Source organism: Meriones unguiculatus, chromosome 7 (genome assembly GCF_030254825.1).
Source record: "Meriones unguiculatus strain TT.TT164.6M chromosome 7, Bangor_MerUng_6.1, whole genome shotgun sequence".
In the NCBI taxonomy this organism is placed as follows: domain Eukaryota; kingdom Metazoa; phylum Chordata; class Mammalia; order Rodentia; family Muridae; genus Meriones; species Meriones unguiculatus.
In genome coordinates this window covers 80,907,611-80,935,056 of record NC_083355.1, presented here as the reverse complement: position 1 = coordinate 80,935,056, position 27,446 = coordinate 80,907,611, and the positions used below count along the sequence as shown (strand labels likewise).

Here is a 27,446-nt window from a genome sequence, read left to right as displayed (position 1 = left end):
TGGCTGATCTTGCTTCCCTAGCTGGATTTTCCATCCTGGGGAGAATGAATCATTCGTCAGAGTCCAGACTGCCTGAGTGGACTTTTGGCTTTCTCCACTGCCATTTCAGGCAGGGCCACTAAAAGAAGGCTGAAGGGTCCAATTTTCTCTTCTGTAAATACCAGGTATTTTTCTCTCCTCTCTGGAGAAAGGCAAGTCCTTATGAGCGGGTGCACCTTTCCCCAGCACGGCAGTTACGGGCAGAAAGCAGAGTCTGAAAGGGCCTACTTTTAGGAACAGCTGTGCCATTGTCTGCCACCTGTCCAGCTGGCCAGGGTTCTTGCTCTCTCCCACGGCCACAGAGAAGAGTGAGAGTCATTGTTGTTGAGAGCTCTATAAAATGTCAGCAAGGGTGAGAACCTCTAAAAACTTCTGTGTCTGGTTCTAGGGAGAAATACAGGTTGGCTGCTTGTCCTTCTGTGACTGGGACATTATGGTTCAAGATGAACCTTTTCTGTATTTTAAATGCTCCTTTTTTTTTTTTGAAATAGATTAATGGACTGAGAGGACATGTGACTGCACAGACCAAAAAGTTAAAAGAAAATGCCATATATCCAAACGTTTTTTTTACACAAATCTTCCATCTTCATAAAAATTGGGAGACATTCCTTGTGTTCAGCTCCCAGGCATTTTGGGAAAACTCCACTTTTTGTAACAGTTTCAGTGTTTTAATCATTTCCTAATGAAGGACTCAGAGAACAATTCACTTTTCGGGGCGAGCATGTCATTTTTAATTTCAAATGATTTCCTATTTAAAAAAAAAAAAGGTGAACTTGAAGACAGTTAGGTTGTGGAATGGTGGTACCCTGCTTGTAATCCCATTTGGAAGTTGAGGTAGAAGAGTGGTGAATTTTAAGTCAGCCTGGGCTATAAAATAAGGCCAAAACCAAAGCAATGATGCAAGCGTTATGGCAACCATTTACTGGGAGAGAGCTTACCTAGCTTGGCAAGGTGCTGAGTCCCACCCCAGAACTGTGGCAAACAAAAGAAAGAAAAATTGTTGTGGTTTTGATTAAATCAAGTTACTTTAAGTTTCTTTGTGTTTCTTCCAACCTTAATTTCCAGTGCTGGGGATCAAACCCAGGGCCCAGTCTGAGGGGGGTGAGGACCCTACCTCTTAGGCACACCTCTGAGTGTACTGTAAGTGCACAGTTATCTGTAAAGATAACAGACGAATGACAAGGTCTGACAGTCCCCAAAGATCCTTCGCAAGTTTAACTTGTGAACACAAAACAAAACAAAATGCTGTGTTTATAGAAACTGTTTGGAGCTGAATTTACTGAGCAAATTTAAAGATTTTTCAGAGAAAGGCTTGTTGCTGATGAAGATATGGAAGTTGTTGACTCCCAGGTCATGCTGGGAAGCCAGGGCTGGGAAGCCCCCCGTGTTGGGTCAATCGAGAAGGATAATGTTAAAGGAATAGATGGCAAAACTCCTCCACATTATGAGAAAATCCAGCCAACCCGGCCTGATAAGCGCAGTTCTTACCCTCATCCAAGAAGCCTCTCTTTGCAAAATGCAGGAACAACTGACCATGGGGTGTCCAACTAATACATCTACAGTGTCACCCCTTTAGAGAGGGCTCAGGGAAAACCACTGAAGAGGGGGCGGAGAGAGTATAAGAGTCAGAGACCGGGATGCATGCTATGAGATAGTTTCTTCTAGACAGGCGTTGCCTAAACAAGACCTGCATAATAACAATGCCAGCTGACATGCCAGAGTGGATGGAAACTCCACAAGGCTCACCCCTAGCTGAGAGATATAGACAGTCAATGGCTTCAGAGAGAAGAATCATTCTTCTCCAGGGATGAGCTCCCAGATAGGCTATCTAGACCTAAGTGGTTCTCCTTAAACACATGTACACGAGATAAAACTATGAACCCAAATGGCTCTATGTGTGTGTGTGGGTGTAGCAATACTAATTAAAAAATAAATAAATAAATAAATAAAAAAGGTCATGAATGAGCAGGAGGGTGGGGGATATGGAAGGATTTGGAGGGGGAAGAGAAGATAAAAACGATGCAAACCCACTGCTTAAATTATCAGAAACAATTTCAACAAAAGAAAACAAAACTTTGCTGCACTTACTAAGTCTATACAGGATGTGGTGAATGCAAGGCCGTGCGCTAAGCCTGGGAGTGTGCAGGTGACACAGGTAATAAATAGCATTCCATCAAGGAGCAAATCAAGAAAGGAAGGAGTAAGCAGACCACTGGGCGCGCTGAAAAGAAACCAAGTGCCATGGAGCTCCAAGGAGGCTTGAGCAAACAGCGCTGGGGCTGGGAGTAGGGAGGTGAGTGATAGCATCGTGGAAGAGGTGGCATTTGATGGGATAAAGAGCACCATAGGATCCACGTATGAAAGAAAATCATGCCTGATCACAAAGCACGCAGATTCATATAAGCACCTGGGGTGCCAACAGAAGAATATACAGCCTGGGACAGCTGGCACGTGGGCATGGCCTGGGAAGTGTGTGCCCAGTGGGTCTGCCCTATCAGGCAGGAAGACTGGCCACGGTGTAACGAATAAGTAAGGATTGGGAGTAGGGAGCATAGTCATGAGAATGCGACAAAGAGTTGAAATGACAGGCAAGTTTGGAAACTACAATGTCCTTGTAGTTAATGAATAGGGAGAGTTGGAAGCAAGCTCTAGAAGGCTTTAAGGAAGACACATGCCTAGACTTTAAGGTCAGAGCATCTCCCCAGGCTGTCTGATGTAGCAGTGCAATGCAGGACCAAAGGCAGGTTCTCCAGCATTACCATCAGAGGAGGCAACAACAGCAGCAGTCAGGGGAACAAACACAAAAGCAAGTCTTCCGTAAGATTGTCAGAGTTGTCAGAATCAAAATGGAATCAGTCATGCCAAACTTTAACAAAGCTAGGAGGCTGGGTACGAGGGGAAGCTTTTCACAGACACCTGATAACAAGAACGATCCCAGAAGGCTCTGCTAGAAGCACGTTTCTTCCCACACACGTCACTACAACCTTACACAGAAAGGACTTCTGCCAGGCTTGTCTGCCCAACAAGAGCTTCCAAGTTTGGACTGCTAACATCCTTGCTATTGATGATAAGTCCTAGGATTATGGTTTATGTAATGCTCCTCATTTTGGCCTTCAAAAACTTCCCCTTGGTGTCAGCCTCCTGCAATATGCTCATGGCTTACATGTTGGCACGCATAACACCGCTGCCATGCCAGTTCCTGACTAAGCATATGCATCTATGGAGAACCTCTCTGTTCATTGTTTAGGCTAATCAAGGATTCTAATGTCTTGCCAACTATGAGTGATTAACATGCTCAGTTTTGTATCAGAGATACAAAGCACCCACAGAGAGGCAAGTAACCATGTCTTCATGGGGTAGGCCGGGGTTACAATGATATGTGAAGGTAAAAGGCTGAAGCTGGGAAGGCAGGCAAGATTGATGAAAGAATGAGAAGGAGAGAGAGAGAGAGAGAGAAGGTGAATGAAAATAACTGAGACCTAATTTATTTAATCCCATTGTGTGGTTTAAAATACTTTCAATTGTAATTATCATTTGAAAAAGTAGGAAATGGCACACCACATGAAGGCCAGGTTTAGACATGGGATACCTCCTACTTGGAGCTTTCAGCCTGTTAGAGGAGTAGCCTGAGGTTGATCAGTGATAGGCACCAGATCCCCTGACGGCCATATATATACTGCCACCCTCTATGGTCTCACATGAGGATTGTGTCACTTGTCAACTTCCATGGCTTCTGACCTCTGGAATAGAGGCAGAAGAAAGTTCTTCCTGGGCGTGATGACTTGTGCCAATAATCCTCAGCACTCAGGAAGCCTAGGAAGGAGGACTGTTGCAAGTTTGGGGCTAGCCTGGGCTACTGAATAGCAATAAGGCTGAGAGAGAGAGAGAGAGAGACAGAGAGAGAGAGAGAGAGAGAGAGGCTATGAAGAAGCTGGCAGATATGGAGGGTTGACTATTAAAATAAGAACCACTGTAAAGAGGAGGTAATGGGATGGGAACCAATGGATAAGACTTTTGCGGGGAGTGGATTACAGCCCCCGTATAACTACTGTCTCCAGACATGCAGAGTTGGAGAGTAAAGAAAATCTTTCTCTTGGCACACACTCTTCAGGAGGCAGCACCGGAGGCCAGAAGGGTTTGCTAGCCTGGACTGCAAACAGCTGTCTCTGAGAACCCTGGTTCCCTGCTGTGAACAGTGACGGCCTAAATGCTTCTGCAGAAAGCATCCTCAGTTTGTTCATGTCTCTAACGGACTCAGATGTTAACTCAAATAAGTTAACAGTCCATGTCTAAGACCGTTCTTAAAATATACCTTCCCTCTGCCGACCCCTCTGCCGACGGTCCAGGTGGGAACATTTGCCAAGAAGGCAAATCATGTGGCTGCAGGAGACTCTGAACACATTTGCCCGGAGGAAGCAGGATGGTTCATAGGGCCAACAAAAGCACTTCACACACTGTGGAGAGTGGGGGAGGGGCCTGGTTCCTTCCCAAATATAAGCCTCATTATGGGGGGGGGGCAAAAGAAAGGCAGGCATCTCAGACCCACTCTGTATCCCCCCCCCAAGGAAAGTGGAACAGCAGTAGAGGATGCCAAGGGAATGAGAGACGGATAAACTTGAACCCCTTTTACTACGAAGCTTTCCAGCCACTGACAAAGTCTACGGGGTGGGGGTGGGGGAGACAGCTCCATAGTGAAAGGTACCGGATACTCCTGGCTAAGTCTGGTACAGCATGTCTCGGAGAACACCTGACGAGCAGGAGCAGGAAGGATACATGGAGCAGACTGCGGAGGGCAATTATCTAGGTTTTGCTGTTCATGTTGCGTGTACATCAGCTCCAGCCTGTGGAGCCGAGCGGCCCCGAAAACATTTTCACTTCTCTGGAACTCAGATTCCTCAGCTATAACAGGGGGCTGGGGATGGCTCTGTATTTTGTATGTTACAATAAGCATGCGACAACATCCGAGTGAAATGCCCGGCACAAAGCGGTCCTCAAGGCACAGCAGACAGGAGTCTAGTGTCAAATTCTGTAGCTCCATCTTGTCCTACCTCAAGCCCCCAACAAGAGAAGAGAATAACATCACAGGTCAGCCTTGACCCGGAGGCTCGCCTGGCCCCCCTGCTCCTCCATTTGCAGCCAGGAAAAGAGAGAACCACATACTTGGCTCCCTTCTCAGTCCCAGACCTCAACTGTGGAGCGATGGAAATGCTCTTTGAGAAACGAGTTTGATAGCAAATCATTTCTGAGCCAATTTAAACGTAAGATCGGCACAAATCAGGGCCTATGTGCGGTTTCACCCGAGGCACCAGCACGAGGGAGCTTCCACACGAAGGATGACAGGTGCAGTAGAGAATCTAGTCAGCGCGGTGCCCTGTGCCGGACTGAGCACGCCTTGTAGGCTGAATACACGTGTGAAGGCAGCAGTGTGGTGCTGCTCCAGATGACAAGAGTTTAAACCTCCCTGTATAATGACAAGTCCTGAGACAACAGGATCCAAAACGTACTTTGAAATTTGTTAGAACATAAGCAGTGGCAATAATGATGTACCCTCTTTCACAGTGTCTGATTTCTTAGAAAGAGCGCTAGTTACATAAACTGAGCAATTAGACAATAACGTTTTCTCCCAGGAGTCAGAAAACACTGTGTGTTCTGGTTAATAGCTGGATCTGGCTGTTGGGCAAACAGAATGACCTTCTCTTTTCATTTCATTTCAGACCTTAAACAAAAGGCTTAAACAGACTTGGCGGCTGTTGCTGCCAAGCCAGAAGGGAAGGAAATCAAACCACAAGACTCTCCTATCAGTATTCCAGGGAGCCACTCCGAAGCGGGAGGAAGGCGTTTCACGGCTCTAAAGAGAACTCTAGGGCGGGAGGATAGAGAAAGAGCACAGGATGCAAAACACGGGCTGGCTCCCTGCCACGAGGGCCAACCTCATTACCGGCACAGCTCAAAGGCCACCCAGAGGCTAACGAAATGCGCCCCGTGGATGCATGCCGAAGGCTCATGCCTTCTGCTTCGGGGCCCTAGAAGAGTCTGACCCAGTTGGGAAGTACAGCTGCCAACTTTGTCCTTTCACATCCCTCCGCGGTGGTGAAACTGGCGGACACACAACTTGGAATGACCTGTGCCAGCAGCACCCTTCACCTCAGGGCTGTGGTCACAGGGGAACGAGGCTGGGCGCGTGAGTTAGCAGACGGGGCAGCGAGAGAGAGGACAGACCCTAGGCTGACCTGGGGCTGATGTCACTTTTCCCCACAGGGGAAGGCAGATGTTCACACCTGAGATGGAGCTGATGATAATCCACGGGGAATGAGGAGATGCAGCGGTGGTGGAGAGGACACAGAACGGAATGTCAGGAGATCCTGTCTCCGGGGAAGCCAGCTGCAATGTTTAAAGGCTAGGCTCTCACGCTGTGTGGTGCTGCTATAGATGACTGGGGGAGCCAGAAGGGAGTCACTCTGACTTGCTCACATTGGACTTGCATGGGTTTTACTGGCAAGGCTGGGACTAGTAATCCACATACATACGACAAAGAAGAACCCTGCCATGTGTCCATACTTGTTTAGGAAAGGGCAGCTCTAGGAGTGGACAGCATGGAGAAAAGAGAGTAGAGTTTTTGTAGCTGCTATTGCTTAGGGGGTGTCAGCCATTTTTATACGGGGAGCCTAGCATTTCTCATTATGCTATGGGCATGCTAGCATTTCTCGTTACGCCTGGCAGTGAGTCAAATGCGTTAGGTTCATAACACGTAACACTTAGAGCAACCATGGTTATCATTCCCATCTTATAGATGGTAAAACTGTGGAAGAGGCCCATTGTAACCTGTCCACGGCCACATGGTTTGGAAGAGGTAGAGCGGGGTGTCACACCTAGACACATGTGACACCAGAAACCTTTGCTCTAGGTCACCATGTTTCCTCTCCTCTGGAGGCAAATGTCTCCCTTGGATTCTGGATTGGGGAGGAGTTTTTGAAGACTTGGTTGGGATCATGGCCTGACCCTTGGAACCTCACCTGAATGGAAATTGAGAATGCTTGGTGTGTATCCTCTCAGGGCCCATACGGCACTCTCCCTGCCACCAATAAAGTGGCTGAGACCACAAGAAAGTAGGTGGGATGAGAGAGGGCAGCAAAGCCATTGCTCTTCTGAGGACCTGAAGCCTTTTTGAGCCTGACCACCTGGTTTTACTGCAAGCAAGTGAAGGTTGGTGTGTTAGAAATGAAAAGTGCACGTTCATATTTTCAAATGTCTGGAGGCTGCTGGCTAGGTGCAGCTTAGATGGGAGACGTAAATTCAGGCAGACAGGGGAGGGAACATATCATAAGGAAAGGCAAAATAAGTCTTTAAAACAGATTTCCTCCTTCCCCTCCTTTTCAACCCCCTTTTTTCTTTCTCCTTCTTCCTTTCTCCTCTCCTTCTCTTCCTTCCTTGCCCTTATGTGACGGAAGGGCTTTTTCTGGGAACAGGACCTTCACTGAACAAAAACTTCACTCTAGTCTGAAGCAGAATAATGCTTTATTCTTTTAGTCTTTATTTTTATATTTATTTTAGTCTTTATTTTTTATATTTATATATTTATATGTACAGTGCTGGATAGGAAGCAAGGCTTGTATCCTACAGTCTGTGTCAACATTAGAGTCTATACGCTTCACCTTTCTTTTCTTCTTCTCCTTACATTTGTCACTGACACTCTGGAAAGAAAGTGCTGGCACTTTGAAGATGACTATATCCTCAGCTATACATGGTGCTTACTCTTTAAGTGGAACAGCCTGTAAGAAAGAAAGAAAGAAAGAAAGAAAGAAAGAAAGAAAGAAAGAAAGAAAGAAAGAAAGAAACATAGAAAGAAAGAAACATAGAAAGAAAGAAACATAGAAAGAAAGAAACATAGAAAGAAAGGCAGAAACCACAGCTAACAATCAATTGCAAAAATATTAGATCTTTGGTAGCTGGCAGAGAAGATGCACGGGAGAAGAATCCTACTTCTGTTCAGGATGTCCCCAGCTTAGAACGTGCTTCTGACTCTCAGAGGCTGGCTAGCGACAGCCACCTACGGTCCCTGCTCTCATGGCCCAGAACCCCAAGAGAGCTTTGTGTTCCTGCTTGGAGAGCTGGTGGTGGAGATTAAAGAGACCCGCCGTGGTGTGAAAAGCCCAGCCGAAAACAAAGGAAAAGGAAGAGAGGAAATCTTTCACACAACTTCCTGCAAATAAAACGCAACAGCCCCCCTTCGCAGGAAATGAACTGTCTATGAAGTGGAAGGAAGTTGGAAAAAAATTACCTTTAATAAAACAGAGGCTAAAAATTCCTCAAATACAAAGTCCCTGGGGAGATGCGTCTGCTTCTGTTGCCCGTCATGCAACCCTTGGGTCAACGGGTTGCTTCTAGAAGGTGTCACTCTAGAGAAGCTTCCGTGGGAGGCTGTGGATATATCATGTGGGAGCTCCAGTCCTGAAGAAGGGTCTGTCTGGCCACTTGCTAACCACCTCTCTCCCTTTGGACAGCCATCTTGAAGGTGTTCCCCATAACAGTGTTTGAAAAGCAGCCCCGATGGTCTGGGATTGGAGCCCACCCCCCCACTGCAAGCCTTCAGTTCCACCCCCTCGAGACGTCCAACCTCCACCAAGAGGGACATGGGAAAGGGAGAGGGTACCCGTGGTCAGTGCCCCCTCAGTCAGCTGCCTGGCCGCAGACAGGGCCCCACTCATGGTAGGGAGGCAGGCGGAGTTCCTGTGGTTCCCCTCTTTGTGGCAGAGGCCAGCAGGGATTCGGCACACAATGCATGGATGATGAAATCTGATCATTTCAGTGACAGATAAACCCTCCTGTGTACATACTCTAATTTCTATAAAGCTCGGGAACAAAAGCACTTTATAACCTCCTGCCGATGCCAAGACTGTAATGCCTCCAGAACTGACAGGGGTGACTCAGGATAATGCAGAAAACTCCTTTCAGCACTTAGCTAACCCTCTGTGTGAGCTCAGGGGCAGAGTGCTGACTTCATCTGAGTTAGCATGGAGTCAGGTGAGTCCCTCACGGGTGCTGACTCAGCACCTATGAGTTGGGCATCCTCCATCTGAGTGCAACTTGAGGGTACCCCCCAGCTTTCCTTTCTGGGGGTAAATGGGCATAACTCAGGTGAATCTTCAAAGCTCAATGCAAACCATGCTGTTTGGTGTATATACCATGATTATCAGCACTCTGGCTCAAGTCAGGGAGAGCGTAGGGAACTTGGTCACATGGTGACCACAGCATTTATTTCATAAGCAAGGACAAACGTAAACAACAGCAGCAGACGTGGAAGGCCAGCGCTCTAGAAAACCTATACCTATTTTTTTTTTTATATACAAACATGTACTGTTAAACATCTCCTGTTAGCTTTGGAAGCTACTGGAAGTTTTAACAATCTATCCGCTGAGAGAGAGGGTGAAGTGGGATGTTTGGAGCATGCATGCGTGTTTAGCAGATATGATTTAAGTTTATTACATTTAATTGTGTGTACAGGCACGTGTCTATACCATGGTGGCACATGCCGAGGTCAGGAGACAACTTCTGAGACTGGGTTGTCTATTTCCACTGTGTGGGTCCTGGGGATTGAACTCAGGTCATCAGGCTTGTAGGCAAGTGCCTTACTGGCTAAGGTCATCTCACAGGCCCAATGGGTACAGTTAAAACAAAACAAAACAAAATGAGAAGAACAAAGGGGCAAGAGAGGAAATAGCCTTTCCATGGGTTATCTTTAGTACAGGGATCAGTGGTTATTTTATTTTATTTTATTTTTTTTCTCAAGTAGATCTTCTGGCTAAAGTCTGCATCTTCTATTTCTCCAGCCACGGATTCTATGTTCCACAAGAGATGCTCCCACAGAGAAGTCCACTATCCTAGCTCCTTATCTGTATAAAACTTTTGAACAGACATATATGAGGGTTTCAAATATCCACCACAAAGAGGCAATAATGGGAAGAGAAAGTGCAGGAACTGATGTTGGATTACAGTTCAGAGGAGGCTGAAACCTGTTCACACTCACTGGGACAGTGAACAAGGATGTTCCCTTTTCTACCCTGAAGTCAGAGGGTCAGTGACACTAATGTATGGATGAAACGCTGGCTAAGGTCTGTGGTAGTTACACAAATGAGAGTGTGATGTTTTCACAGACAGCGAATAATAATAATAATAATAATAATAACAACACCTTTCACTTTCAAAAGAGGGAATTCAAGTCGCCTGTTATTTTGAAGTAAAACAGTGGCATGCAAAATATTTAGCAGACACTAATTCCAAGAACAGTTCTGACCATTCCTCAAAGAAAAAAAAAAATCCCTAGGGAGTCTCAGGAAGCCATACGTAGACAGCCCTCAATACAGAGGGAGATGTTCCAAAGAGACACTTGTGACAATCTGATTATCAGACTATAGAAGCAAGGCACACACCCCCCACCACCACCAAAGAAATGGGAATTTCTCCAGTAATGGCATGCTGAGAGAAGGAAAGGGCACCAGCTTGAGGGGGAACTTATCCCAGAAAGAGATTTCATACAGTTGTAACAACTTGTCAATTATAGAATTGTCAATTATAGAATTGTTGTAACATATAGAATTGTTGTTACATACAGTTGTAACAACTTGTCAGTTATAGAATGGGACTGGAGCCCCGACAAGGACGGGTCAGTGGCGGGGGGCATACCTTGCTCTGGGGCTGTTTAGATTTGAATGTTCTTGACCCTCTGTTTAAACTTGAAACTCACTTCAGGACGCTGGCGACAGATTTTGGAGCATTCTCTCGATCGCTTTGTCTCTGTCCCCAATGTGTCCACACTGAGCTCCTGGGAAAGGGGACATGAGGGCTGCCTCGGAGATCATCCTGCCTCCCCAGCAGGACAGGATGGCCTAGCTGGGCAGAAAAGGACCCCATGGGGTCAAGAAGCAGCCGTGTAGTGCGGAAGGTAGCTCTGCTCTCTGTGTTGGTCTCTTTTCACTTGTTGAAAATGCTTCTTGTGGGTCTAGGGAGTTGACCTGGGGTGGGAGGGCACTTCTTGAGAAGGCAAGATGATTCTTTAAGAATGTTAAACGAGTAAAAACCATGCCTCATTTTATAAGCATCAAACAGTACGACAGGGTGACACCAACTCCAAGTCTAGGGTCCTTCGACTCCTGCTTGGTCTAAAAGTTGCATCTAGGCCCCATGGGTGAGCGCTTACAGTGCTCACAGTGTTGACTGTTTCTGTATATTTGTTTGATTAAACCATCTTCATGCTTTCATGAAGGCTAAGCTCATTTCTCCCCTACACACTGAAGATAGCTCACACTCACAGAGCCCGTGGGAGTCTTCCATTTACATTTTCTATTACAGAAACCGTCAGATACATAATCAGAAGGGGACAATGGAGTCACCCTGATCTATGCAGCACCGAGACTGGACTGGTGGATGCCTTGATTCGCTGTGAAAGGAATCACTTCATGGGCAGATATTCTGCGGCTGGTCCACACCGCAGCTTGTGTGACTTTTTAAACATAAGACCTGATGTGATCGTGCAGGCTTGATCTGAGATGCTTCAGCCTTGCCGTGGCATTTCAAAGTCCAAACCTTCCTGCAGCTCACCAAACACTCCTCACTGCCTTGCCCTTGGCTCAAGCTATCCCAGCTACCTGCCACTTAGTTAGTTACTCAGAGGGGGTGTCTTTTCCCCGGGGCCTTTACATACTTTAAGCCTGATCCATTTGTCTTTAGCTTAAAATTATCCTCAAGATGATTTCCTTGACCAGGCTTTGTTGGTTATGGCTTTCATAGCACTGGGGAATTCTGGTTATTAAATTCTAAGTATTTAGTGACGGTATAATTAATCGATTCTTTCAGACATCTTTTTCCTTTCCCTCCCAACTAAACTGTAAATTCCGTAAGGTAGGGAACACAAGATGAACAAGCACCAATTTGCATAGAGGGCATACCCGCACATAAAAATAAGGCACCACACAACACATGCACCCGCACGCATACACACACAGACATCACAGACACATGTGTGAACACATGGACATGTTTCACACACATCTACTTGGCTCTTTGAACCCTACGTGTGTGTCTTTGGCTTAGACTGAATGGCCATAGACCAAAAAAAAAAAAAAACAAAAAACAAAAACAAAAACAAAAACAAAAAAAACCAATTCCCTTAGGAAGAAAACTCATTTACTGTAGACGCACACGTAATCAGATACTTCATAATCGTGGTGCTGTTTCTAGATTGCTCAGGGACAGGATGAGGCTAGTGACACCTTAAGGGCAGTGCGGGATCACTACTCAGAATTTAACAATACTAAGAACTTGCTTTATGTCGGATGTGCCACTTTGAAAATGCTTCCGCGAGTGTCTTCTCATGGAAGTGAACATTTGTCACCAATACTTCACAGACATGATGGGAAAAGAGTCACAGAAACAGAGCAGGGCTCGGATTCTACGGCTACAACGAGTTCACACCATTCTGACAGGTGACGTCCTTCGGCCTTGGTCAGCCTGCCTCACTGTTCGTCGATAAACCAGGGCTTTAGAGAAACTTGCTCTTAAGAATTTTCATCCCTGAACTTCTCTGCCTGTGTTTCTAACAATCACAGAGTTTTACGAAATTAAAGGCAAAGAGGACTGGTTACAACTCACAACTTAGCACTCATACTGGCAGACACCACCCAATGTATCTGATCGCTTAGCCTTAGGGACTCTTGAAGACATCATGCTCCCAGTATGGCTGACCACGGGCCTCGAGATCCATCAGTCAGGAGAACAGAACTGCATCTGGCATTGCACAGCCAAATACGAACTTGTTCTGTCTCAAAACGCTTCTGTCTTGGCTGCACAGGGCGGTGCATGCCTTTAATCCCAGCACTTGGAAGGCAGAGGCAGGCAGATCTATGAGTTTGAGGCCAGCCTGATCAACACAGTGAGTTCCAGGACCAGCCAGGGCTACACAGAGAAACCCTGCTTTGGAAAACAAAAAACCAGACCAAACCAAACCAAAAAAGCTCTTCCGTCTTACCCAACCGCTCACACCCGATTCACTCCTAAACACCAGGTTAGTGGGTGAGGACCACCAATCTCCCTCCACCTTGCTGGCACACCCCGGTAGGCACCGGCTTTTAGGCGGATCACAGGGCACAACTGGTTATTTCAGTAGACGTGTTGCAGCTTTTCGAGTTAATGCAGTCTGACGTCATCCTTTCCCAGCTTACTCACTGTATCTTCTCCCCTGCCTTGGGTCCTATCCCATCCCCCACCTCTCTGTAGTTCTTTATTTCCGTCCTGCTCAACACCTACTCCCACAGCTTACACCTATAATCTTCAACCGACTACACGGAGCTCCGGAGCCATGTGGTCAACGTCCTATTTTCCAAATGTCTCCTGGACCCATTGAAGCCTGCACCCCCTGACCTCACTGCTCACGGCTCCAGCGGCACAGAACCAGCAACCAGGGTCCTCGGCACGTTCCCACTGCTTCCTGCCCGAGGCTTCACAAGCTGTTCCCCTGCCTACACATTCTTCTCGCCCTGTCCACTCGGGCGAACCACACCTCTCCCTCCCGGTTTGAATGCATTTCTTCTTCCTTGTGCCTCTGTCGCCTCCCCCGTCTTGCCTCGAGAGAGGGAAGGTCCTCAGAAGACGATTCTCTCCTTGGTGATGTGTGAAGCGTTCCCTGACCGGTTCCCAGCTCCTCCCTGACTGTAGGCAACCGAGTGTGTAGGCCCCGGGTCTTGCTACCTTCACATTCCTAGTACTTCACACAAGGCATGCCAAGGGCTCACCTGACAAGCAAATGCTGAACTGAACTGAAAATGGATTCTGATCGCCCAACAACAGAGCGGCCCAGCATGTTACAGCCATCTCCCGAATGGTTCATTCACGAGCACCATGAGGTGCTCACTCCTTCTTTCTCCAACTCCCTGCAACACCCTCCTGGCTGCGTCCGGGAACTGCACTATTTGAAGTGTCTCATGTCTTATTTTTGCCTTATCTCACTCAGCATAATGTATTCAAGATTTTCCCAGGTTATAGCATGTATTAAAAAAAAAATCACTTTTTACGTCTGAGTAATATTCCACTGCATGGATATACCACATTTTTTATTGCCTATTGATAAACATTTGGGCTCATTTTACTTTTTGAAATTGTGAATATTGCTGTTATGTCCTTGCTTCCAGTTCTTTTGGGTACGTGCTCAGGAGTCCAGTCTCTGAATCAAATAGTAATTCTACCTTAAATCTGCTGAAACTGCCTACCATTGTTTTTGCACTCTCATCAGCCATCCAGGGAGGTGTCACTTTGAGTGACGTGCTAGGCGGCCTCTAGTAGGGGGTGTATTTCTCTGGGCTTTCTTTCTCTCATCTACAACATAAGGGATCAGAACCGGACAGTTTCTAAAGCTTTGTGCAACAGTAAAGGAATTAGCTTGGCTTAATTAAGTCAAGATGTAAGGAGTCGGAAAGCTGTCGGGATGGCTCATGGAGCTTGAGTTGATACTCACAGTTTTCCTATTGCAACAAAGTCACAGCCTTCCCGGAGTCTAAGGTCATTTTGTGGTTGTAGTGGTCAGAAGGGTGGAGATCCCTTCCTGGGAACACATTCTGCTGAGCAACGTTCTGAGCATTCCCATGGGATCTTAGAGGGCAAGTGCTCAGAGGTCACATGATCTTAGAGAGCAAACATCCCGAGGTCACAGGTGAGAACTAAGGCCCTGCAAAATTATACCCCCTGTTCAAGGTTACCCAGCAGCCATGGGAAGAGCCTAGATCTGCCCCAGACAGACCTCTTCTTTTCCTTTCTCACTCCCTCTCTTATTTTCCGGCAGGGTCTCTCCATGGAGCCCTGGATAACCTAGAAATCATATAAATCACAAAGGCCTTGAGCTTACAGCAATCCTCCTGCCTCTGCCTCCACAATGCTTGGGATTACAGGTGTGGGCCACCAAGCCCACCTTTCCTGATTAGCATTTCTTAAGTGCCCCTAGGGGCTTTTTCTTTTCTTTTCTTTTTCTGTTATTTTCCATTTAAGTGCTTCAGCCCTCTGTAAAATCTTGCCCAGTGTTCTCAGCTTTAGCATTTAGGTTTCTCAGTTTCAGGCATGGAGACTAAAATATACAAAATTGCCCCAGAAAGTCCCCCAGTGGGAAAAAAAATTTTTTTTTTTGGTAGTAAATTTTGTCTGACAACTTTCAAGCGTTTCTGTAGTTACGTTGACGTCAGACTCTTTGGAGGTGTGACTAGGAGTGTGCCTGGAAGGCTTCCATACAACCCTAGCAGGAACCCTGTGGGGTCCACTTCATCAGCTCTGTTTGACCCTCAGGGGAGATGCACAGAGGGGAAGAGACTCGCCATGGTTACTTCACTGAAAAGAAACAGCTGGGAAGCAGGCCTGTCCCTGTCAGCCTGGAACCTGGCTCCTTCCTACGGAGATGAGACGGGGGGGGGGGGGGGGGACAGAGGTGATACAAGGTGCTGCTTGTCTTCTCAGCTACTCTGTCCTTCTGCAAGGTGCGGAACCCCACGAAGAAGGGGGACCCCAGTCCTCACTGAGGCTGGTGAGGTACTGGGGGCTGTTTCCTGTCAGGACAGAGTCTGTGGAAATGTGCCCGCATCATGAAAGCTGGTTACTGAAAATATTTACTGTACACTTATACTGAGTTTCTTTTTTTAAGGAGAAACGGTCTTAATAATTCCATGGGACTCTCAGCCTCGATCAGTATCCCTCTGGGTATACTGATCCCAGATACCAGAATACCAGAATTGTGTCCTTGCTTCCAGTTCTTTTGGGTATGTGGTCAGGAGTCCAGTCTCTGAATCAAATAGTAATTCTACCTTAAATCTGCTGAAACTGCCTACCATTGTAGGGTCCCAGATACCAGAATAAGACTGGGAACTTCTGAAAAAAAATTGAGGAAGACAACTCAGAGAAGCAGACGCAAAAGCCATCTATCTAGCTGGAGAAGGAGGGGTCTCCAGATGCATCGTTGACTGGCCACTTGGTCTCCTGCCTTCAGTGGTAGCACAGTGGTCTTTATAGCTTTAACTAGCACCTTCCTTTCTTTCTTTTTGCACTACAAAAATAAAAATGATGCTGGGATCGTTCTTTTATTAAATAATAAAAACGTCAAAGCAGCTGCAGTGATAGAACATGACACATTACTCCATGAAAAGCCATTAGTATGACGGTGTGGTGGCTGCTGTAGGTCAAGGGGCCCCAGAATGGCTTCGGAGTTATAAGGAACTGGATTCTGGGTCACGGCAGTGGTAAAGCAGCAACTCGAAGCAGGTTTCGCTGAGCAGCACAGCAAGGCTGTATCATCACGGCCTGTTATCAAGGTTAGCTGTGTCCTACCCAGGTGGGTCTATTTCCTCCCAGGAAGTTGAGAAACTTCACAGCATGAGTCAGCAGAGATAAGACTTTCTCTCTGATATCTTAATTGCAAAATTATAAAAGCCTCATCTTCTTTTCCTCACTGTAAAATTTCTAGCTATTTAAATGAATTGTTCTTATGAAAATTAAACTAGACTAGAGATATCTAATAGAAACCCAAAGTAATAACTAATTAATTAATTATCTCTCTCTTGGTTTCTCGGGACAGGGTTTTTTCTGTGTCTCCTTGACTATCCAGGACTTACTTTGTAGACCAGGCTGGCCTTGAACTCACAGAGATCCACCTGCCTTTGCCTCTGCCACCCCAGTGGTGGGGTTACTGGTGTGCGCCAGCTCCCTTGGCAAAGTATTTTATTTTTACTTCTCTATGGCATTAATGTTTCCTCAATTTTGGCTGAGTCAAGAAGTGTGTCTGGGAGCCTTCCACTTTGGGTGACGCACTAAAGGGAAAATCTTATCTTCAGTAGGCATGGAACGGCATGGATATTCAAAACAGCCATGATTGTAAGTCTAGTGAGTCTTTGAGGGGACAAGACTTTCATATGACAGCTAATATTTACCAAACTTAATTTTTTTTTTGTTTCAAGCACATATAAAGGGTATCTAACATCACAAAACTAAATGAAAAATATAAATTGAGGTCATCATGGGATAGAAGTCCATAAACAGCCAACAGACATTATTCACCAGGCTTGCTCTAGTTTTCACTAAAGTGTATATTTTAAATTCACTTATATCTCCTCTGCATATAGCAGGTAACAATATGAGTTTTGAATTCGATTAACGTGGTTGCAGAATCATATATACTGTTTTTACTTTCAATCTAAGGCCATCAACTCTGTGCACTTTGAATGTATTAACGACATGTTATTCCAGAAACCTGAGCTTGGCATTTGGTCTTGCATAAAGGCTGACATGGGGTCCCCAAGTTCTAGGGAGGTTTTAAGAGCCCCCTCCTCCTTTTCAGCAAGGAAAGGAAACCATCTCTGTTCTCTGCTCTTGGACATTGCCAACAGAAACAAAACTGATATCACCAGCTGGGACTGACTCTCCCTTGACCCTGCTGTGGCCTGACTCCATGAAGGGGGTGTCTCATTTCACTTAGAACTGATCTATAAGTGCTAGGAACACTTGACTTTTGGCAACAACTCCCCTAATGTTGAAGTTGTCCCAGAAATAACAATGGTGTATGAGAAAAACAGCCTGAGAGAAATTCTTGACGACTCATACCGAAACACAAATTTTAGTTGGTGGTGGCGGCAGTAACAGAAAAAGTTTTAGAAACAGCACACGAGGCCTTCGAGGCAAGCTCATTTGTAACAGCCCGGAAGCTGGCTGGGTGAGTCAGACTTACGGATTTGAGGATCCCTGTGGCGTCTTCATGGAGCCAGGTAGGGTAGACCACTTCATCATTCAGTATGGCCTCAAAGAGGTCATCTTCGTTCTCGGCCTCAAAGGGCGCGTGTCCGCATAGCATCTCATAGAGCAGCACGCCCATGGCCCACCAGTCTACTGCAGGTCCATAGAGCATCTCCTGAAGGATCTGTTACAAAGAGGAGGTGTGAGAGGTGCCTATGCCTGTGCTTAACGAGGGTGTCCTTCAGGACATGGGCTTAGGAGACAGCAAACCAAAAAGCCAAAGTCTCCTGTGCTGGCAGGTCTGTTTCATTCATCTCTGCAGAGCATGCGCTGAGCTGCCTTCTCTTCTGAGTGGTCCAGCATTGGTGGCTAGCTTAGGCTGAGACAATAACACATACATATTCAAAACAAGAGGGGCTTGGGAATGTCTAATGTGGAGGGGGAAGGACACTAAGTTCATTCACCCTTAGGGAAGAGATGCAACTGCTTTTCTTTAGATCTGCTCCAGGGGGGAGAATGAAATCACCACGTAGAGATTAAAGAGGAGGATAAATAGCCAGGAGAGAATCAATGGCAAAATCCGTAATAGTTTTAAACTCTGGTTTGGATGGTGGAAGTTTTCAGTTACCATTCATTCAGTGAGCCTGGCCGTGTTGGCTTCGGCGTCACCCACGAAGCTACGGCACAGGATAACCGCTGGTCGTATTTCCACTCAGAGCTCAGCTTTCAAAAGCCGTGCCGGGCAGGTACACTCACCTCTGGGGCAATGTAGTCGGGCGTGCCACAGAAGGTGGCTGTGGTGACCCCGTTACAAATCCCCTCCTTGCACATGCCAAAGTCGGCCAGTTTACAGTGACCTTCGTGGTCCAACAGCACGTTGTCCAGTTTCAAGTCTCTGAAAGAAGCCAAGAACAGCATGAGACAGGCAGCCAGCCCGAGGTGGCCACGCAGGCTTGCTGAACATCCCCAACTGCTTCCGAGCAAACTTCCGGGCCATTGGGATAAAAAAACCAAGTGGACACCAACTCTCAGAACTTGCCTCAGGGACCCTAGAAGATGAGTCCCCGAGAACAGGCTGACCTCGTAGGGCGGAATGTGACTCTTTTCCTAGGCTTTCCAGGTACATTGTACCACCCATAAGAAATCCAGCTACTGACACGCATGCCGTTTTCCATATTAGTACCCACTTCAGGGTTCACTGGGTGAGCGTTCACGGATCGAGCGGCAGCTGTGTGCCGAGGACTGGGACAGGTGTTCAGAGTTTGGATGATCACGGACAGGTGCGGTGCACACCTGTAACTCCCGTCCTCTGGAGGAAAAGTCAGAGAGGCTCTGAGTCTGAAGCCAGAGTAGGCAATACAGTGACTTCACTGTCAGCCTTGGTGACATGGTGAGAGCATGTTCACAGGGAACTCATAAGGCAACAGGAGCACAGACAGGTGATGGAACTTCAGCTCCGTGCAGACAGGAATAACCTGATCAGCCTGGCTCACTCTCACGCCTAGTGCTTGGTCCTTAATAAATACTTGTTAAACATATGTGGTGGGGGAGGGGAGGGAGAAGAAGAGAGAGGGAAAGGAGGAGGTGGAAGAGAGAGAGGAAGGCAGGGAGGGAGGGAGGAAGGGGATGAGAGCATGTTATATACACACAAATTAAAAAAAAAAAGTCAATTGCTCTATAATATCAGGGCCACAGCAGCAGTAGAAACTCAAAGTGAGAATAACACGCCAGGAAATGAATTCCTTCCAACAAGAGAAGAGAGGGAACGCTTCTTAGTAGAAGACTCTGGGGCTAAGAGGAGGGTGGGAGAAGGCTGTGGTGGCAGATGGACTGAACAGGTGTCCAGAGGCAGGTAAGGAGGTGTGGACACGCAAGTGGACTCAGAAGACCGTATCACCGGAGCACAGGGCCACAGGGTTGGAGAGAAAAACCAGGTCTTTGAAGCTATGACAGCCTGGTCCCTCAGGAAGGCCTTTTGATACTTAGTTACTGTGTCAAAGGGAAGCAGCAGCCTGGTGAGGGAGGAATGAGGGGCGGTTGCAAAGTCTGGGAGCGGCTGACCAGGTGGTGGTAATGGTTCCACAGGCAGGGGTGGCTGGAGGAAGCAGAGGCTTTGGAAAGTGCAGCCAGCAACTTAGAGAGGTGACGGGGAGACAGCAGGAAGACTCCTCCCACCTTCTGCCTTAGAGCCAGAGGGTTGAGGAAAAGAAGACAGGAGTGAGGACAGGGTCTGTGTGGGACACACTGCAAGTACAGAAGACCTAGATATTCGGGATCTCAGACAAAGGCTCTTTCTCCCCCTCGTCCAGCCTCTTAGAGAAGAAGCCAACGGAGGGAAGTGGATTGTTTGGTAAAACAAAACAAACAAAACTTCAGTGCAGGAAGGCACACGTGTCTCTTCTATAGGTTGACAACAGTTATCAGTAGGCCAAAGGCAATAGTGTTCTAACACAACTTCTGATATAGGCTCTAGCATCTAGCTGCCAATCACTCGAGACAGCCTGGGCACTGTTGCCAGGGAAGGAATGCTAGTGCATGCTGGGAAGGAATGCTGCCGACCATCACGGGTTCCAGTCACCCAGGCATAGCAGAGAGCATGTGAGAGACGTTTATGCCTCACTTGTTATTTTGGGGGTGTAGGCTTCTCTTCTTTATTTCTTATAATTTATTCACTTTATATCCCAATTATAGCCCCCTCCCTTGTCTCCTTCCCGTCCTACCTTCCCTCACTCTTCCTCCCTCTCCCCCTCCCCTAGACCACAGAGTCTTTCTCCCCTACCATCTGACCCAAGCCTATCAAGTCTTATCAGGGCTTCCTGCATCCTCTTCCTCTGTGGCCTGGCAAGGCCGCTCGGCCAGGGGGAAGTGATCAAAGAGCGGTCAACTGAGTCCATGTCAGAGACAGCCCCTGTTCCTCTGACTAGGGAACCCACATGGAAACTGAGCTACCTATGGGCTTCATCTGAGCAGGGGGTCTAGGTCCTCTCCATGCATGGTCCTTAGTTGGTGCATCAGACTCTGCAGGCCCTCCTGGGCCTAGATTTGTTGGCTTTGTTGGTCTTTTTGTGGAGCTCCTGTCCCTTTTAGGTCTTTCTATCCCTCCATTCTTCCATAAGATTCCCTGCATTGTGCCCAAAGTTTGGCTGTGAGTCTCAGCATCTGCTTTGATCCTCTGCTGGGTAGAATCTTTCAGAAGACATCTATGGTAGGCTCCCATCCCGTTGTTCCCTCTCTTCAACCACTTCGGTGTCTATTCTATTTGGCCTTCTGAATGAGAATTAAGCATCCTCCTATCCTTGTTATTAGCGTCTTTAGGTCTGAGGATTTTAGTATGGTTATCCTGTATCATATGGCTAATATCCACTTATAAGTGAGTATATACCATGTGTGTCTTTCTGGTTCTCGGTTACCTTATTCAGGATAGTCTTTTCTAGTTCTATCCATTTGCCTGCAACTTTCATGATTTCCTTGCTTCACTTTTTAAAGCAATGATGTGCCCAGAGGCAAACCACAGGCCTATCAGTGGGAAGAAGGCAGCATATTAAGTAGGGATGTCGGGTGGCATGGAGATTCCACACGGCTGGAGATGGGCAGCTAACTGCCAATTAGTGCAACTTCTCTAGCTTTCCAGGACTCTTGGTTGGGAGCCAAGGTGTTCCCAGCCTCTCCCTGTACTGTAGTGTCTTCAGTATATGGAGCTGATGGCTCTCTTAAGAGTCTCACATGCATAGCAGGCTGGTCAGGGAACTCATGGCTCTATTTCCCTGTCCTTGGTCTGAGAATCAAAGGCTGTGAGGACCAAGGGAAAAGGTTGGTTTCTGTCCAGCTCAGATCATGTTATGCCTAGGGAGGGAGGGGAAGAAAACTGGCATGGCCAGCTGTGGTTCCCCGTGAGTTGGCATAACTTAGCTGGTAGGTCTTACAACAGCAGTCACTGGAAAATGCCAAGAAATGAAAATAAAGCTTCATTTTTTTTTTCCAAGAATGCTTTGTGGAGAGCACAGTAGAGCTTTCGTGGCACAGGCCTTCCTTCTGCTTTTGGGTTCTTGACAGCTGTCCCCAGGCTCAGGGATGTAAGATCTACATCCCTGAGTTGCTGAATACTTTATGCCTACCTTAGCAAGGCGAGATTCCTCCACCTCCTAGCCAGTACCTCCCCTGTCCCCAGAAGCCACTGTTTTCAGTGGGCTGTGATTATCAATGCCATCCCCTCTCTTCCCATAAGCCCCGAAGCATGAGCACAACAGACTGTGCACACCAGAATCACAGGAGCACCGTGGGACATGGGGAGTGAGGATGATGTAATTTTGTCATACAAGGAGGCAGTGGCCTCTCCCAGCTGGCCAACTCCTGTGGTTTCTGACACAGGAGGCCCCTTTCACATCTGTCACCTGGCTTGTATGGAATCAATGATGAAATTCTGGGGAGGCCTCCACTGGCTGACGAGAGATCTGAGAGGATGCCGGCACAGGAGGCAGCAAGACTACAGGGCCTGGGCCTGCCAGGCTGGCCTTATCCACACCACATCCCAGCAGTGCAGGCCTGTGTGGGCCTGAGCTTAGACAACCCTCACTGACATTTCCCAACAAGGTTATTGGGTTTCTGAACTTTCCTGGAGCCGTTATGCCTGCTGAAGTCTCGGAAAGGCTCTTGGGCAACAGCAGCAAGTGCTGACAGAGACCCACAACGGTCCTCACACCCGATTGCTCAAGAGGGCTTGTGACTAACAGCCCAGGTAGGAAGCTTCATCGCTTATGACTCAGCAGCTGCCATGGGTAGCAGGATTGTTTGATGAGAGAAAAGTGCTTTGTCATCAGTTTGCCAGCCCTCTCTGGCAATCTCCTCTGTACAGCAAAGTCTTGAGATGGCTCTCGGGGGACACACCTGAGCAGCCCAGGGGATGTGACTCATTCCAGTCATAAGATGCCCGAGGCCACAAACGCAGGTTACACAGCCTGAACCTGACATTTCTGATTAATTTTAGGCCTTCTCAGAACTGTGTGAGTCCCGAGGAGAATGCTGCAGTGCTATCTAATAACGCCAAAAATCTCACACTGGGATTCCAAGACGATTCAGCTGATAGCATAACGTAAAATCCGGCTATCAGCTCTGCCCTGAGCTCAAATGCCTCGCATCTCCACTACGGTGTCTGTCACGCTACCCCAGGACAGACATACTAATGTCAACTCTGCCCTTGGAATACTCAGTTCAGACTTACATGCTAGCACCTCCTGCACTGGCTTCTACAAGGCTCTGACTGCACCCCCCTTTTACTTAGCAAGACCCAAGCCTTACTCCTTCCAGGTCTTGTTCAGTCTTGGTAGCAGGTGCCCAAGAGGGAAACGGATAGATTTCAGATGCCTAGTTCTGGCTGCCCCAAACAATTCAGAGCCGGACCTATTTTTAGAGGAAGAAAAGACGATCCACAAAATTCACTGAGACCTTTGTTCTGAAGCGAGTGAGCTACACGGCCATTCGTCACACACCTTGAGACAAAGTCCGGAGGGAAAACTAAGAAACCTGAAACGGAAGTTCAGATTTCTTTTCGGAGTGAAACTGGAGAAAGGAAATTGATCTGGAAGAAGAATCTCAGGGCCAGGAGGGTCCGAGCAGAGCCATTGTCCCTCTGCTGGATTCCGTCCAAAAGGAAGAGTTGGACATTAAGAAGGCAGACAAACAAACCCAAGGCTACTGAGCCATGGCCAGCCATGGCCAGCTTCCACAACGGGGGTCAACCATAGTTTTACTGGAGTAAAGGAACCAAATGCAAATAAGAATAAAAGAATAAGAATAAGAATAAGAATAAGAATAAGAATAAGAATACAGTTTTTGACTTGAACTTGCAAACTGCAGAGGTCAGTTTTGGGCTTTGGAACTTCCTCAGTTTCGCACACCAACATAGGACACAAGAGGCAAACTTGACAAGGCTACAGGATGAAGATTACAAGTTCACACAGGGCAGAGAGGCTGAGATCCTAAGAAGCCAAACACAATGCCAGCTCACCAGTCATTAGCTCATTGAACACTGGTATTTAATAGCTAAGGCCTTTGTCTGGCATGCATAGGCAGGGGGCCGAGTTATTTTATTCTCTCAGCTTGCCTGAGAGGTCCATTGTTCTTGCTGGGTAATCAGGGTTACTTAAAATGCCCACAGTAGTTTCAGAGAGAATTCCCAAGTGGCTGCAGACAAAGAAGATTCAGAAATCGGACTTATTCTGTTTCCACCCCAAGCTATCCCAAGAGAAAGAAAACAGAATGGTGTTGAGTCCTGCTTAGTTCACTAAACTCAGTCGCCCCTCCAAAAGAAATAAAGGAAGTGAGTTGGGAGCAGGCTCCTGAGTAAGAATGGATCTGGGAGGCTATTCACAGTCAGTGTATACTCACTATTTGCAATGAGTTTTTTTTCTGTCTGTTGATGAAATTGTCAAATACAGACAGAGGTGCAGCTCCAACCTCATCATTTACCAGCAGAAGCCGCTGGTGACAGGCCCTATCTTGTCCCATCTGCCCATCTTCTCGCTCCCTTGCTGACCTGACCTCTTTTCAATTTCCTTTGAAGCAAATCAAATGCAGGAACTGAACTCGTCTGTACTCTATTATCTGAATCCAAAAGATGCTTATTTAGTAAATAAAACATTGAGACCAGTTATCTTAAAATAGTGGACTGTGAATTTTCCATCAGTGTTCTACTTTGATGTGTTCTATTTGATGTTCTAGTGTGTGTGTGTGTGTGTGTGAGAGAGAGAGAGAGAGAGAGAGAGACGGGGAGAGAGAGGGAGTGAGAGAGAGAGAAGGGGGGAGAGAGAGAGAGATCTTGGGCCTGAAAAGATGTTTTTGTGGATAATCAGAATAACAGTGCTATCGGTAACAACAAAAAATCAAACGCTCATCAAATGCTATGTGCTTTATAATGCTAACTCATCTTATCCAAACAACAAGCTTTTGAAGAATGCTTTACCCCCCCCCCCCCCCGTGATCTTCTAGCTAGCCAGGGGCAGGCACAGGGTTGGAACCCAGAACCACTCTCTTCTATGTAATGGGGATGGAGCTCTCACTTCTTGAAATGAAGAACCATCTGAGAGAATCGATCAATATCCTGAGAAAACAAAGGCTGTTTCAGCCACATCAGCATAAAATGTGCCATTGACATTCTGCAGACACCCTTCTGCCTTTGGCTTGTGCACTGGGAAAAAGCCCAGTGTGCTTCAGGTCATCCAAGCTTGAGTGTGCACAGCAGTGCCTCCTTCCTGTTCAACATCCCAAGGACCGTCTGGTGCCCTCGTCTCAGGAGGAGAGGCTGACATGCAGATGTTAACAGCTGGTGTTTGCCAAGAGTGCGAATCTGGACTATTATCTTAATTTCAAAACAAAGCTAGTCAGGTTTGGCTGAGTTTTGAGGGTCTGGCTTCATATTCGAAAAAATGTAAAGGAAGATGATGGTGTTAACTTGATGCACTTCAAAACGTTCCTGACACAGCAAAAAGAGCAAAACTCGGTTTCATCCTGTATTAGACAGGAGCGGCCACCATGTGTCATCCAATATCAGATGTTCATTCCTTCACCCACTCAGCAAATCTCTGAGCATCGCCAAGGAGCCAAGCCATGGGCAAGGAGCTCTGAATGAAAGAAAAAGGAAAGAGCACTACTATTCTCACATCTGATGAGAGAGGCAGACAATCAGCCAGCGGCTAAGATCCTAATTATGAAGTGTGATGAGTGAGCTGAAGAGAAAACACAGGAGTGTGAAGGAGGAGGAGAGGGACATGAGCTGAGCTGTTAAGGTTATTAGCTAAGTGTGGAGAGAAAGGCATGGACGGAGGGGTGGGGGCTCCAGGAAGCGGTGGGTTGCTTTGTATAATCAAAAAGTAAAGACAGGAGTCTTGGGAAGGGGATTGGGTGTGAAAGAACCAAGAGATCCCAAGAGCCAGATGAGGTCTAGAGAGGATTTGAATCTTTACCCAAGAGAAGAGAACCACACAAAGTCTGGCACAGAACAGGGGTGGGCAAATACAGGATGGATGATTTTACAATCTCAAATTTGGATTACAATCTCTAAATTTGGGTTGGGGGGTGATGAGAGTAAAACTAGAGAGATCATAGTAAGAAAGGGGCTGGAGTGTCAAAAAGGAAGAAAAGTAATGATGGCGTGGATGAGGGTGGAGGTAGTAGGTACAGAGAGCTGTATCTACTCTGACAATTGTACCTCAGACAATTGTGTTTATAAAAGAGAAATGGAGGTTGCACAGGAGGAGAAGAGCTAAAGGCAGAGAGAGGGCAGTGGGTTCTGACCCACAGAATTTATTTTGGAAATGGTTATTTATTTATTTATTTATCTATCTATTTAGATCTGAAAGTAGAAATGTTTAATGGCATCTGAGTACACACAGCTAGTAGCTGGGAGGAAAGAGTTTGCCATTATCTCCAGGTGGATGAACTCACCCAAGAGAGGGACGAAGTAAGAGAATGCAGGAGAGCTAAGGAAAGCACCCTCAGTGGAGAAGTGGAGACACCTGCTCTTTTTACACTGAGACCCCTAATACTAGTGAGAGATTATAGCTAGTATGAGGAGCATCACTGAGGATTCAGGATGGTGGGGCCAATGCCCTGCCTCTACATGGGCCATTTAGAGTCCTGCTAAGATGCCACCATGCATGGTGGCACATATCTATAATCCTCTCGCTGGGACACTGGCACGAAGAATGCCTAGGATTTGAGACCAGCCTCAAAAAGGAAAAAAATAGCAAAACATCCAAACAGAACAAACAAATAAACACCCCCCCCAAATTAACAAACTAACCCGAACAACAAAACGATTTATGAGCCTACATTCCCTGCCACACAGTAGGTCTGCAGCCTGGCTTTCAGTCTTCCTGTGCAGTTTTGCTGCTCATAATGACCACACACCAACATATTTTATTTTATAAAGATGTTTGTCACTTCATCATGTCTACCAATAACACTTGTAAACAAGCTAATTTATTGTGTATTATTAGTGGGGTGGCTAAATAATAATATTTTTATCACATAATTTTGTGAAAATTATCAAAGTTTTACAAAACTAAAAAAAATGTACTTGTAGCAGCACTTTTATGCCTCTTGAAAAAAAAATTTTTTCTTATAAAATCTTTCTATTCCTGACAAAAAATATTCATGAAGAAAGGATGATGACTTCATCTTACTATAGTCTTCCTTCCCAAGATTTATTAATGCAGTACCATGAAGTGACCTGTTTTTCTCATCAGCAAATGCCTGGGAGGGACTTACACGAGCTGCGAATCTGCCTCATTCTCCACGATGGGTTCACATAATTGGTTCTATGAAGAAACCATAGTGGAACTTATCTCTTCTCTGTATACATTTCTGCTGTTCAAATTTTATTTTATTTTATTTTTGCTCCTTGAAACTGTGGTGCTGAGGGCATCACTTACACACTTGCAGAGTATTTAAAACAATATTTTCAGATAGAAATGAAACGTCAAAGTGCAAAAGTTTAAATGTATATTTAATGGCTGTTGGTAATTTTTCTTGCTTATCCACATTTTACTCATTGCAAAGCTTGAGCTATTTATTTATCTTTTGGATCATTTCAAGATGTTCTTCACATATTGCGGGCAGCAATAAGGCAGCAATAATTCAGTTATATCCATGTTAAGTAT

The 27,446-nt window shown here is 46.5% G+C and overlaps 1 protein-coding gene across 1 annotated transcript in view; it reads right to left on the bottom strand.

Moving 5' to 3' along the window:
- The window catches only part of Prkch (protein kinase C eta), a 198,001-nt gene that overhangs the window by 2,762 nt on the left and 167,793 nt on the right, over positions 1-27,446 (bottom strand). The window contains exons 11-12 of the mRNA XM_060387646.1: positions 18,547-18,685; positions 17,786-17,974 (exon numbers count right to left, since the gene is read on the bottom strand). Coding sequence (XP_060243629.1) covers positions 17,786-17,974; positions 18,547-18,685 — 328 coding nt within the window. The remainder of the gene's footprint in view (positions 1-17,785; positions 17,975-18,546; positions 18,686-27,446) is intronic.